We start from the raw sequence: 14562 nt of genomic DNA, 5'->3' as shown, positions 1-14562 counted from the left end.
AGTGGCGCCATCATGGCTCACTGCAGACTCAACTTCCAGGGTTCAAGTGATTCTCCCACCTCAGCCTCCCAAGTAACTGGAACCACAGGCATGTGCCACCATGCCCAGCTAATTTTCGTATGTTTTGTAGAGATGGGGTTTTGCCACGTTTCCCAGGGTGGTCTCAAACTCCTAAGCTCCAGGGATCCGCCCACCTCAGCCTCCCAAGGTGCTGGGATTATAGGCATGAGCCACCACACCAGGCCTTCTCTGACTTTTGATACAATTTCTGATGATTATCATAGCAGCAGTCAAACCACAGGTGACAAGAGAGCAATTGCCTGGATTTAATCATCAGCACCTGAATCACTGACTTTATTTTACCAGCTTTTTTGTTTACAGTTCTCATCAGCAGAGTGCCCTCTCTTGCTAGTGAAAATAAGGGATCTGATCATTGTGGTCTTCCCAGGTTCAAATATGACAACCATGTCTGTAGTAGCACATCAGGAGAAAGAGTGGGGACTGAGGTCCCCAGATTTGAATTCACCAGGCCTACGTGTCAAAACTAGGATTTCCAACAAAGCAATGAGGAAAACCTTACAACTGTGTCTTTGTTGGGTGAGAGATGTGAAGCCCCCACCCCCAGTTCCACCCACAAGGGCTACATAATGGCCGAATTGCATTTAAAAGAGGAGGGAAAACTGCATGCTGGGCTTGGCCTTGCTGAGTGGGCCATGCAAGCTGAGAGCCACAGCTGAACTGTTCAGGATCCAGGAGGGGTCTGCAGAGTGAGCATGGGGAGGGGGTTCCTGGAGGGTCAGAAATGCTTCTAGAGAGGATTAATTAAGTACTGCTTGATAAGTGCCAACAAAGGTGGGGGTCCTCTTCCCCATCTTCCCATGAGAGGACCCACAAAATAACCTTCCTTGCAAGATCACTGTGGAATTGGGTGGTTTTTCTGGGAACTGGGACCAAGTCCTGAGTCAGGACTCCACATGGCCCAGGAACAAGAGTGAAGTCACTCAGGTAGCGGGTATAACCCACCCTATCTGGGAAGTACCTGTACCACTGTATCACTGAGATAAATAAGTTAACATGCATTGAGTTCTTCCTAGGTTCCAGGGACTAGGTAAAGTGCCTAAGCACTTTACATGAGCTACCTCATTTCATCAGCATGATAATCCCATGAGCAGGTGCTATGATCAGCCTCATTTTACATGGAAGGAAGTGATAATGGCTCAGAAAGATGAAATGACTTGTCTTGGGCTGTGCTGCCAGTTGGGATGGAGGTGGACTTGCTCTTAACTGCTAAGCTATAAATCAAGGCCCAATTTACTAATTACTTGTATAATTAATATATGAGGTGGGGGGTCAGGCTGTGCCATTGGACCCCAATTGCTCTCCCCTATCAACTAAACTCATGAAATAGATGCATATCTTCTTTCCTCACCCCTTCAGGGAATTTCTCCAGGGATGAGTCCAATAGAACAGCCTTCCCAGATAGAAGGAAGCTGGGTTTTGGTCAAGGACATAGTAATAGTGATACTCCCTGGTATATAATCATGCACTCACTTATTTAACATTTATCAAGGGCCAACTCTATGTTCACCATGTGCTAGGCATTGGGTAGCATTGACTAGAGATATAAAAATAAATCAGAGAATCTGTCCTCAAGGAACTTAAAATATGGGGAGGAGACAGACATCCATAAAATTAAGTATATGTGGGCTAAGAATGTCTTAATTAAGGATGTCTTAATTTGCCATAAAATGAGGAACAGATGAAATACTCTGAAATCTGAGAGCTGGGATCAATTACTTCTAGTTTGAGCCCAGCAGGGAACTGGAAGCTTGAGAGAGAAGTTATGAAGCTGAGTTTAGAAAAACAAGTAGAAGTTAAATATGCACAGAAGAGGAGCTCAGGGATTTTTTTCTAAAAAAAGCAGGAGCAGATGCACAGAGGCCGTGAGGTGGGGGCTGGTGCAGCGAACTCCGAGTGGTTCTGCTTGGGTGGAGGGTACCATCGGGAAGGGGAGCACTGCGGGGGAGGGATGGAGGGAGGAAGGAAGGAAGGAACCAATGAACAAATGAAGAGCCTTGAAGGCTAGGCTGAGGGCTAGTGACTTCATTATGTGGATCCACTGTTGTCAAATGGTGAACCACAGCCCAGAGGTGTATCCCAAATTCTTCCCTTCCTGAGCGTACTACCCAAATTCTGATCAATGTCTCATCATCCATTTCTGCCTCAAGTAAAGACACAAATGTCATGGTGAGCCCTGTCAAAGGAATGTGATGCTGAGCGGATTAAGTGGCAGGCAATTAGGGGGAGGTATAATATGGAGTGATTAAGAGGCAAGTGGGGCAGGATACTGTCAAGGCATTGCTGAGGAAAAATCAAGTATTTGCTAGAACAGAGGAAAACCTTATCTCCTCAGTATATGGCAGTACCAACATGGCAGTAGGCAGTTCTTCTCAGATGGGGACCCTGTGCTGAAGGGCAACTACTTTGGTGGTATCATTAACTATGGATAATTTTATAGACCTCAGGATGTGTCAAACTGATTGAGGTTTACACTGTAATTACTGCCAACTTTTTTAGTATCTTTTTTTTTTCTTTTTGAGACAGGGTCTTGCTCTGTCTCCAGGTTAGGGTGCAGTGGCATGATCATGGCACACTGCAGCCTCAACCTCCAGGGCTCAGCTGATCCTCCCACTTCAGCCCCCTGAGCAGCTGGGACTGCAGGTATGCACCACCATCCCTGGCTAATTTCTTTTTTTTTTTTTTTTTTTGTAAATATTGGGTCTCACTTTGTTGCCCAGGCTGGTCTCGAACTCCTGGGCTCAGACAATTCTTCTGCCTTGGCCTCCCAAAGTGCTGGGATTATGGGCATGAGTCACTGTGCCCGGTCTTTAGTATTATTTTGAATCATTTAATCTGGATTTGAGTCCTAACTCTGCCATTCACTCTTGATCATTTTTCAGGCCTGTGTCCCTCCACTTTCTCCTCTGCAAAGTGCAGATAACAATAATAGAAAGAAGCTCACATGGCTGGGGAGGGCAATTGCAATAATGGAAGATACAGCATTCAGCAAAGTGCCTGGCACACAGCAAGTGCCTGGTCAATAATAAATGCTGTAATTTTACTCTCTTCATCTGGATCATCCAAAATTCTAGAATTCAAAACAGTGCAGGGAACACATACACCCAAAGTATCCTGTGAACTACGGAAAAGAGGGCGTCTCTAAGGGTATCCACGTGGGGGGAGGCCAGCACTGGAATTCGGTTTGTACCAAGTTTACTGAGTTTTTGCCTAGTATCTACTAAAAAAAAAAAAAAAAAAAAAAAAATTAGCCAGGCGTGGGGGCGCATACCTGTAGTCTCAGCAGCTCAGGAAGCTGAGGTGGGAGGATCAACTGAGCCCTGGAGGTTGAGGCTGCAGTGTGCCATGATTACGCCACTGCACCCTAGCCTGAAAACAGAGCAAGACCCTGTCTCAAAAATACTAAACTAAAACTTCCCTGCAGAGAAGTTGATTCTCTGCAGTGCAATGTTAACTGTCATTTACTGAGCACTTACTGTTTTCCAAGACTCTCTGCAAGCAGTTTACATTCATGACAGTTGGCATGGAGTAGAGAGATGCCAGGGGGAACAATCAATCCAGAGTCAAGTAGGAAGTAAGCAGAGTTTTGTGGGATTTTTTTTTTTTTTGAGTTGGGGGTCTTGCTGTTGCCCAGGCTGGAGTGCAGTGGCAGGATCATGGATCACTGTAACCTCAAACTTCGGGCCTCAAGGGATCTTCCTGCCTCAGCCTCTTAAGTAGCTGAGACTATAAGTACGCGCCACCACACCTAGCTAATTAAAAAAAAATTTTTTTTTAGAGATGGGGGTCTCACTATGTTGCCCAGTGGTCTTGAATTCCTGGCATCAAGTAATCCTCCCACCTTAGCTTCCCAAAGTGTGGGATTATAGGCATGAGCCACTGTGCCTGGCCAAGGAGAGCTTTAATCAGTGCATGTAATAAACAGAAGCTGAAGACCCAAGAAACCTGGTGGATGCCAAACTGCACAGGAGAAGGGCAGGCAGGAGGCCAAGCAAGGCGGAAAAGCTCTCCAGAGTCCAAGTGGCCAGACAGATGGTAGCGCATGTATGTGCACAACTAGATGGTGTGGCTGGAATGGGGTAAGTGACCCCAAACACAGGCTTTCCCTCCCAAAGAGGTCATCTGGAGAACAACTTGATGGTACCAAGATAATGAGCTATCATCTGATAATAATGATTGAGAATCTTAAAATAAAGAAATCCTGCCAAATAACTGACCTCAAAACATTTTTCTTTCTTCGCTTGGTGAAGCAGGCTAGCCATTCCGGGAAGCAGAACAGGAAAGATGAAAGTTTCCAAATATTCTTTGGGAGAACCTAGAACAAACAAACAAAAATTCCCACTGAAAATCCCCAGTGGCCCAAGCTAATCTGGGAGAAATGTTTACTTTTGAGCCAGAAAAAGGTACTGTCCATTCAATCACACGATCTTGGATGTTATATTTTGCTCCAGACTGCAGAGCTGGGCTGTATAACTAAAGTAACTTAAAATGTCCCTCTGAGCTTCTATAGTCTGGTGAAGATGTCGGAAGTATCCTACATAAGGCTGGGTCCACCAGCTTGTTATGGCCCCAAGCCAGGAACATCAAGGGGGCCAGTGTGGCCGGATGAACAAAAACAAGGGGAATGTGGTAGGAATTGGGACCAGAGAGGAATTGGGAGTGAGAGTATAATGGGTAAGGTCTTATGATCACAGTAATAAAGGCAGTCGTTAGCCAAGGCCCAAGGCATGCAGAACGCAGAACAAACCAGTATGAGAGGGTCTGGTACTACTGAGGGCCCAAGGAACTATGACTCAGATCTGCAGTCTACACCTCTGGCTTCCACACACAAAGCAGGGTAGCATGATGATGTTTTCTTCTACTTTTTACTTTTTTTTTTGAGACAGAGTCTCACTCTGTGGCCCAGGCTGGAGTGCAGTGGTGCGATCATAGCTTACTGCATCCTAGATCTCTCAGGCTCAAGCAATCTTCCCACCTTAGCCTCCCAAGTAGCTGGGACTGCAAGTACCTGCCACCATGCACAGCTAATTTTTTTTTTTTTCTCGCTCTGTTGCCCAGGGTAGAATGCAGTGGCTCAATCTCAGCTCTCTGCAACCTCCGCTTCCCAAGTGCGATTGATTCTCCTGCCTCAACCTCCCAAGTAGCTAGGGTTACAGGTGTGCACCACCAAACCTGGCAATTTTTTTTTTTTTTGAGATGGAGTCTCACTCTGTTGCCCAGGCTGGAGTGCAGTGGCATGATCTCAGCTCACTGCAACCTCCACCTCCCAGGTTCAAGTGATTCTCCTGCCACCACGCCCGGCTAATTTTTTTATTTTTAGTAGAGACAGGGTTTCACCATGTTGGCCAGGCTGGTCTCAAATTCCTGACCTCAAGAGATCCTCTCGCCTCAGCCTCCCAAAGTGCTGGGATTATAGGCATGAGCCACCGCATCTGGTCATAATTTTTTTTTTTTTAATTTTTTGTAGACATGTAGAGATGGGGTCTCCCTGGGTTCAAGTAATTCTCCTGCCTTGGTCTCTCAAAGTGCTGATACTACAGGCACGAGCCATCACAGCCGGCTACATTTATTTACTGCTCTCTTTTCCTACTTTTTATTGAATGTAAAATCAAAGTACACTTTTTGTTACTTATTATCTTAATTACATTTTTAACCTTAAAGATAAATCGTGAAATAAAGGACATTCTCTTAAAAATAAAACAAAAACACATTCTTTCTTATGTATGTGGTCTCCCTGAAGTCTATCTGTCCGCCTCCATACCCACCCTGTGGTTCTGCAATGTTAAAAGCCCCAAATTAGAAAAGATGGCATCTCTCTTACTCACATGTTTTTGGGTTGACTGTTTCCGATTTATCTTGAGGACAGGGTGTATGTGAGATCATGGTGAAATGGGAAACCGGAAAATAGTGCTCTGCACTGAAGCCATGAAAAAGCATTTCCTCTACTGGCGCAACCTGGAAGCAGACAGGGGAGGGGAGGCAATTCATTCAAACAGCTTAAATAATTGTATTTTCTTGTATAACCTTATGAAGGAATAAAATTCTACATCAGACTTTAAGGTTCAAGGGGTACACTGAGCACAGATCTTTGTCTCCCTTCCCTCCTGAGACACCTATAAATGACAAGGCATAACCTGTGATAGAGAAAAGGAAGACCATCTGCGGATGAGAGATTGGTAAACATATCCAAAACACCAGGGATGAAGCCTCACTCAAGAAGCAAGAAGGTCACACCTGTAATCCCAGCACTTTGGGAGGCTGAGACAGGAGGATCACCTGAGGTCAGGAGTTCAAAACCAGCCTGGCCAACATGGTGAAACCCCGTTTCTACTAAAAATACAAAAAAGTAGCCAGGCGTGGTGGCGGGCGCCTGTAATCCCAGCTACTTGGAAGGCTGAGAGGGGAGAACTGCTTGAACTCAGGAGATGGAGGCTGCAGTGAACTGAGATCGCACCATTGCACCCCAGACCGGGCAACAAGAGTGAAAGTCCATCTCAAAAAAAAAAAAAAAAGCAGCAGCAGCAGCAAGAGTGGAAGTAACAGTCACAGGAGGAGGCTGCCCCAGAAAATAGACGTCCACCTTCCCATCAGATCCCAAAGGGACTAAACACTCAAGTTGACAGGCACTGTACAGGGTGGGAACAAGAATGGAATGACACACGACGAGGCTGGGTGGAAATCCGGCTGGGCTAACTTGGCCTGCTGCCCACACTCCCCTCAGGCTTCTTTCTGTTCCCTCAATATCATAAAGCTGTGTTCACACCAGTTGGATCTCCAGCTCGCCCTCCTCTCCAGGAACTCTTCTGTAAACCAATGAAACTACCTGAAAAGGAGTAGAACACTTAGAACCACTTAGGGCACCAAGATGGTAGGAAAAGAAAAAAAAAAAAATCGGGCTGGGCGTGGTGGCTCATGCCTGCGATTCCAGCACTTTGGAAGGCCAAGGAGGGCAGATGGCTTCAGCCTAGGAGTTCGAGACCAGCCTGGGCAACATAGTGAGACCTCATCTCTACTAAAATTAAAAAATAATTAGCTGGCAGTGGTGGCATACAGCTGTAGTTCCAGCACTTGGGCAGGAAGAGGCGGGAAGATCGCTGGAGCCGGGGAAGTGCGCTACTGCACTCCAGCCTGATGACAGAGTGAGACCCTGTCTCAAAAACAAAGAAAAAAAAATTGATTTAGAGACCCCCCCGCCACTGCCGCCCAATCCCAAAATACCGACTTTCTGCCTGTTCACTCTGAAGAACAGTCGGCCAGTGGACAACCACCCTTCATGAGCACTCAGTCAGCGTTTTGCTACTCATAGAAGAGACCCATCCAGAAAACAAACCCACATGTACAGCAGCAGGAGAAAACCACACCAGCCATGATACTGGGATGGTTAATTTTCAGTGTCAACTTGACTGGAGTAAGGGATACCTAGATAACTAGCAGAGCATTATGTCTGGGTATGTCTGCAAGCGTTTTCTGGAAGAAACTGGTGTATACGCTGGTGGATTGAGAGGAGATCTATCCTCAATGTGGGCAGGCACCATTGGATTGGCTGAGGGCCTGGAAGGAACAAAAAGTTGAGAAAGGCTGAATTCTTGCTCTCTTCTGGAGCCAGGACGCCCTTCTTCCGCCCTTGTACCTCAGAACTCCAGGTCCTCTGGCTTTTAGACTCCAGGGTTCTCATCAGTGGTCCCTGGGGGCTCTCAGAGGCTAATTAAGTCCAACTAGATTTCCATGTAACCCTGTCATACATCATAAACAGAGGCCCTCAGACTGGTAGTTACACTGTTGTTTCTTCCTGGCTCTGAGGCTTCTGGATTTGGACTGAGTCACTCTACCAGCTTCCCTGGTTCTCCAGCTCGCAGACAGCCTAATGTGGGACTTCTCAGCCTCCATAATCATGTGGGCCAATTACCCCAGTAAATCCTCTCTCATATACGTATCTCTCTATATAGCCTACTGATTCTGTCTCTCTGGAGAACCCTAATATACCAGCTATATAGAAAAATCCACTCAGGACCATTGTACATTTTAAATAAGCAATCAAATCTCTTTATACAGGTCAAGAAGATCATAGCACAAAAGACAAAGACCAACATCTATTGTCAGAACAGCTGACCCTGGAAGAAGCACAGAGAATTCAGGGAAGAGAACTGTGATTTGTATCGGCAGAGAAATCTGAAAAAGAATTGCATCCATAAAGCAAAAACAGGATGTTAGGAGAAAAAGAACAATCACAGAATAAAGTTTTTAGACACAATGTCTCTGTCACAGGCAGCTGCAGTGATGGAAGTTACTAGAAGTCGAGAAACAGGTTTTGATTCCATCCGTGTTACCATGCTCAAGTCCCTTCATCTCTCAGAGACTTGCTTTTTAAAAAATTCAAACTCCATCAAGCTCCTATCTAATTCCAACGTAGACTTCATGAGGGCCTCTCTTCCTGGCTGCCCTGTCATTAGCCCTCTCTCCTTAGCACAGTCTTCATCTTGTCTACCCTGGCATGCAGAGAAACTTGGTCTATCTGCAACTGCCCCTCACATGGACATGGTGTTAGATCCACTGCAAAGGCTTTTCTCATCCAGGATCTCATGTGAGCACCACAGAAGCCCTGTTAGTTAGTCAAGGATTATCTGTCCCATTTAATAAATACAGAAATCTGGCTGGGCGCAGTGGCTCACGGCTGTAATCTCAACACTTTGGGAGCCCGAGGCAGGCAGATCACTTGAAGTCAGGAGTTTGAGACCAGCCTGGACAACATGGTGAAACTCCATCTCAACAAAAAAATCCCGGGCATGGTGGCGGGTGCCTGTAGTCCCAGCTACTAAGGTTGCAGTGAGCTGAGTTTGTGCCACTGCACTCCAACCTGGGCGACAGGGCAAGAGCCTGTCTCAAAAATAGATTAGATAGATAGATAGATAAGATAGATAGATAGACAGACAGACAGACAGATAGATAGATAGACAGACAGACAGATAGAAATCTGAAAAAGAATTGCATCCATAAAGCAAAAACAGGATGTTAGGAGAAAAAGAACAATCACAGAATAAAGTTTTTATAAGACAGAATAAAGACAGATAGACAAACAGATAGACAGATAGATGCTGAAACTAACGCTCAAAGAGGTTATGTGATGCCCTCTAAGTCACACTGTTAGTATTAGAGCTGGGGTTAGCCCCAAGTTTCTGGTTCTCGCTCCAATGCTTTCCCTTTTCCACCTCCTGAACTCAGTGACACTGTGTGACATTCACAGGCCATCAGTGCTATTCTCATTTAAGAGCTTCTTGCTTAGGTTGAGGCCTGGGTAATACTTACAGTAATCACAGGTTCCTGTTTGACTTTATATCCTTCTGGAAAGGGAGGCTGCTCAGCTTCATACTCTAAAGGAAAGGGGAAAAAAAATCCTCAATTCCATACTTCACTGCAGTTTCTGATGTAATTTCCTTTTCTCTGAATAAAACATTCTTAAATTTTATTTTGGCTGGTGGTGTACAGAAATGAAAAAACAACTGGCCGTAACAGGTTAACATTTAATGTAATTTAAAATTAACATTTAATGGTACTTAAAATCAGCAAGAGGCTGGGTATGGTGGCTCACACCTGTAATCCCAGCACTTTGGGAGGCTGAGGTGGGTGGATCACAAGGTCAGGAGATCGAGACCATCCTGGCGAACACGGTGAAACCCCGTCTGTACTGAAAATACAAAAAAACTAGCAGGGCGTGGTGGCAGGCGCCTGTAGTCCCAGCTTCTAGGGAGGCTGAGGCAGGAGAATGGCGTTAACCCAGGAGGCGGTGGAGCTTGCAGTGAGCGGAGATCACGCCACTGTACTCCAGCCTGGGCGACAGAACGAGACTCCGTCTCAAAAAAAAAAAAAAAAAAAAAGGCTTTATATAAGAGTCTGAGACCCTTTTCCTTAGAGGACACAACTTCAGATTTTGCCAACATGATAGAAACTATTAGGAATTAAGGGAGGAAGAGAACACAGAGGTTGGTTAAGGGAAGACACTGAGAGCACATGCAGAAGAGAGGCTAACGGCCGGGCACGGTGGCTCACATCTGTAATCCCAGCATTTTAGGAGGCCGAGGAGGGTGGATCACTAGGTCAGGAGTTCGAGATCAGCCTAACCAACATGGTGAAACCCCATCTCTACTAAAAATACAAAAATTAGCCAGGCGCGGTGGCTCACGCCTATAATCCCAGCACTTTGGGAGGCTGAGGCAGGTGAATCACTTGAGGCCAGGAGTTCGAGACCAGTCTGACCAACACGGTGAAACCCAGTCTCTATTAAAAATATAAAAATTAGCTGGACGTGGTGGTGTGCGCCTGTAATCCCAGCTACCTGGGAGGCTGAGGCAGAAGAATTGCTTGAACCCAGGAGGTGGCAGTGAGCTGAGCTTGCACCACTGCACTCCAGTCTGAACAACAGGGTGAGACTCTGTCTCAAAAAAAAAAAAAAAAAAAAAATTAGCCAGGTGTGGTGCTGGGTACCTGTAATCCCAGCTATTCAGGAGGCTGAGGCAGGAGAATCACTTGAACCCTGGAGGCAGAGGTTTCAGTGAGCGACAGAGCGAGACTCTGTTTCAAAAAAAAAAAACAAAAAACAGTCCACATAAGTTCTACAGGGTTGCAACAACTATGACTAACAGAGGAACAGAAAATGCTCATGGCCAGTATTAGTTACATCCCTAAAGCAAAGACTGATAAAAATATTTCTGGAAAGGTCCATGTTGTCAAGGCAATTGTACAGTCACTTACAGTCATGAGGAAAAATTAATTTGTGGGCAAGATGGTATTGAGGGCATACAGTCATATGGACACAAGTTTTATATCATTACCTAGTTACTTATCAGATAGTACAGTATTTCCTCCACTTCTCAACATATATATATATTTTTTAACTCCTAAGCATCAGGCTGGGGACAAGAATGTCAGGTTGCAGGTTAAAAGCAATTTATTTCTCAATACCAACTGTATTTGTTTTCTATTATTGTGTAACAAATTAGCACAAATCATTGACATAAAGGAACGCACATTTATTATCTCACAATTCCCTTCATCAGGAGTCCAAGAATGGATCAGGGTTTTATCAGGCTGAATTCAAGGTATCAGCCAAAGCTGTGATCTCTGAGGGCTGGGATACTTTTCCAAGCTCATTGGTTGTTCATAGAATTTCGGTTTTGATAGAATTTTAGTTTCTTGGCCGGGCATGGTGGCTCAGACCTGTAATCCCAGCACTTTGGGAGGCCAAGGTGGGTGGATCACTTGAGGCCAGGAGTTTGAGACCAGAATGGTCAACATGGTGAAACCCCATCTCTACTAAAAATACAAAAATTAGCTGGATGTGATGACTGGCACCTGTAATCCCAGCTATTTGAGAGGCTGAGGCACAAGAATCACTTGAACCCGGGTGGTGGAGGTTGCAGTGAGCCAAGATCTCACCATTGCACTCCAATCTGGGTGACAGAGTGAGACTCCATTTCAAAAAAATAAAAAATAATTTTAGTTTCTTGTGGTTGAGGTCTGAGGTCCTTGCTATCTTGTGGTTGTCAGCTGGGGACCCTCTCAGCTCTTAGAAGGCACTCTCAGGTTCTTGCCATGGGTGATGCACAACTTGGTTGCCGCTACTTCAAGGGCAGCAGGAGAATCTCTTCTGCTTGAATCTGACTTCTGACTTCTTTTAAAGGCTCACCTGATTAGGTCAGGCCCAGCTACAATAATCTCCCTATATTAAAGTCAGTTGATTAAAAGCTTTAACCATATCTGGAAAGTCTGAGAGCCACACCTAGGTTAGCGTTTGATTGAATAACTGAGGTGTGTTCACAAGGTGGCAAGAAACTTGGGGGCTATCTTAGAATTCTGCCTACCATACCAGCCCCAGCTCTACCATTTTTTTTCCTCTCCAGCAATCATGTAAATTCACCCTTCTTCCCCAGCTGCCTTGGGAACCACTGATATAGTGTGAAACTGTTTATTTGGGCTTAAAATGTGTACATTTATACTTCTGTCTGATTACAAAAGCAAGACATACTTATTGAAAGAAAATTTCAAATAACACAGGGATGTCTTATGTAGAGGGTAAAAGTCACACTTAGTCCTATTGCAATCCTAAAACCATTGTTAGATATGGCATAGATCCAACCAAATCTTTTTTTTTTTTTTGGCGGGGGGGTGGGGGCGGCGACAAAGTGTCGCTCTGTTGCCCAGGCTGGAGTGCAGTGGCGCGATCTTGGCTCACTGCAACCTCTGCTTCCTGGGTTCAAGCAATTCTCCTGCCTCAGTTTCCTGAGTAGCTGGGACTACAGGCACATTCTGCCATGCCAGACAAATTTTTAGTATTTTAGTAGGGATGGGGTTTCACCGGGTTGCCCAGGCTGGTCTTGAACTCCTGAGCTCAGGCAATCTGCCCGCCTTGGCCTCCCAGTGGTAGGATTCCAATGTATTTACTAATATATGTATATAATACACAATACATTTGTTTACTTTCAATTTCCCAGGCTAGGTCAAATTGCCCATGCATAGAACCACATAATACTGTGTCCTTTTTCTTCACAACTCATATTAGTTTGTGCCTTATTTGAAATTTATAAAAATTAGTGACTATCTTGTTTTTTTTCTTTTTTTTTTTTTTTTCTAGACTGAGTCTTGCTCTGTTGCCCAGGCTGGAGTGCAGTGGCATGATCTCCGCTTACTGCAACCTCCGCCTCCCAGCTTTAAGCAATTCTCCTGCCTCAGCCTCCCAAGTAGCTGGGATTACAGGCACCCACCATCATGCCCGGCTAATTTTTGTATTTTTGTAGAGATGGGGTTTCACCATGTTGGCCAGGCTGGTCTCAAACTCGTGACCTCAACTGATCTGCCCACCTTGGCCTCCCAAAGTGCTGGAATTACAGGCTTCAGCCACCACGCCTGGCATTAATGACTATCTTTTCTAATAGATTATATGTTTTGTGAGGGAGCACCGGGATCTGTTCTCTCACCATCACTTCCCCACAGAATACTGGCTGAATGAATGAATGAATGGATGAACAGAACCAACCATATCGTAAGTTACTTTTGATGCCTTATTCATTCACTTATATTTATTGCAAGCCCATTACCTGCTATGAACCATTCTATGTGTTAAATATGAGGCTCCTTTCAATGTTGCTACATACATGATGTACCACATTTATTTAACCATTATACTCTTAATGGGCATTTGGGTTGTTTCCATTATTTTATTATTATAAACAATGTTTCAATGAACATCTTTATACAAATATCATTGATCTGCAAAGAGGTGTTTTGGTAGGATCCTTAGATGTGGAATTTTTTCTGCCAAAGGAAAAAATAATTTAAAATTTGGGCCAAATTGCCAAACTTTTCTCCAAAAAGTTTATAGTCACTTGTACTCCCAATAGTGACACTGCCTGTTTCTCTAGAGTATAATCAATCTTATACATTAAAAATTTTTCAACATCTGTAAAAGAAAAAAAATGGGATTTTATTTTTATTTGCATTTCTTTATTACTTGCTAACATATTTTTTCCAGTGAAATCTCTCAGGAGTTCACTTAAATTTGATGGAAAAAATACAAATTTCTTCATCATATGATCACAAAAGACATATAGTTGAAATGATTATGTAGAAGTATGAAGTATGGGAAAATACTTTAGCTTCAAGACAATCTGATGTGTTACTTAAAACCTCTGTAATGTTTAAGAGAATCTAACATATTTGAGAATGTCAGTTTTCCCTGTGGTTTCAATCTGAAATATGATTACAGACTGATGCTTTTACATTGAAAGGCATAAAAGAATTTAACTTTGTAGAGTACTGGACTATTTAAAACAACTTGATTTACCATAGTTTAATTAATTCAATTTCCAAGAGTTGTTTTGGTGCTTAGAAGAGTGTGCTTATCTGCTCTGTTCTGCATTAGAAATGCTTAAGAAAATCAGGGGCCCAGGCATGGATTACAGGCTCACACCTGTAATCCTAACACTTTGGGAAGCCAAGGTGGGCAGATTGTTGGAGCCTAGGAGTTCAAGACCAGCCTGGGCAACATGGCGAAACCCTGTCTCTACAACAAATATAAAAATTAGCTGGGTTTGGTGGCACACGCCTGTAATCCCAGCTACTTGGGAGGCTTAGGTGGGAGGATCACCTGAGCCTGGGAGTTGAGGCTGTAGTAAGCCACAGTCACACCATTGCACTCCAGCCTGGGCAACAGCCTGTCTCAAAAAAATAAAAATTAAAAAAAAATTTTTTTAAGTCAGTTATATTAAATGTACAAATGTTTACAATCTTTCAATCACCAAAGCTTATAAATGGCATTAGGGCAATTTAATGTTATATGCATATTAAATGAACATTATGAACAAGTGAAAGTGGTTGTTCGTTTTATGCAACAAAGGCAACATTTTAGGAGAGGCAGAGCAGAAGGAGCCTGGAAACTTGTTGGCAGAGTGGAGCCCTTGTACCACAAATGAACCCTCTCCCCTCAACTTCTGG

General features: G+C 44.2%; 1 protein-coding gene across 7 annotated transcripts in view; it reads right to left on the bottom strand.

Annotated features, from left to right (window-relative positions):
* The window catches only part of IQCK (IQ motif containing K), a 140069-nt gene that overhangs the window by 118474 nt on the left and 7033 nt on the right, over positions 1-14562 (bottom strand). For 6 of the 7 annotated variants that reach the window (XR_013410823.1, NM_001193745.3, XM_015125656.3 and 3 more), the window contains 3 exon segments: positions 9382-9446; positions 5904-6033; positions 4296-4393 (listed from right to left, as the gene is read on the bottom strand). Coding sequence is in view for 6 of the 7 variants with exons in the window: in NM_001193745.3 (NP_001180674.1) it covers positions 4296-4393; positions 5904-6033; positions 9382-9446 (293 nt within the window). In the remaining variant the exon portion in view is untranslated. 7 annotated transcript variants of the gene reach the window in all.

Source organism: Macaca mulatta, chromosome 20 (genome assembly GCF_049350105.2).
Source record: "Macaca mulatta isolate MMU2019108-1 chromosome 20, T2T-MMU8v2.0, whole genome shotgun sequence".
Taxonomy (NCBI): domain Eukaryota; kingdom Metazoa; phylum Chordata; class Mammalia; order Primates; family Cercopithecidae; genus Macaca; species Macaca mulatta.
Note: the sequence above shows the minus strand (reverse complement) of the source record. Positions and strands in the feature narration are given on the sequence as shown.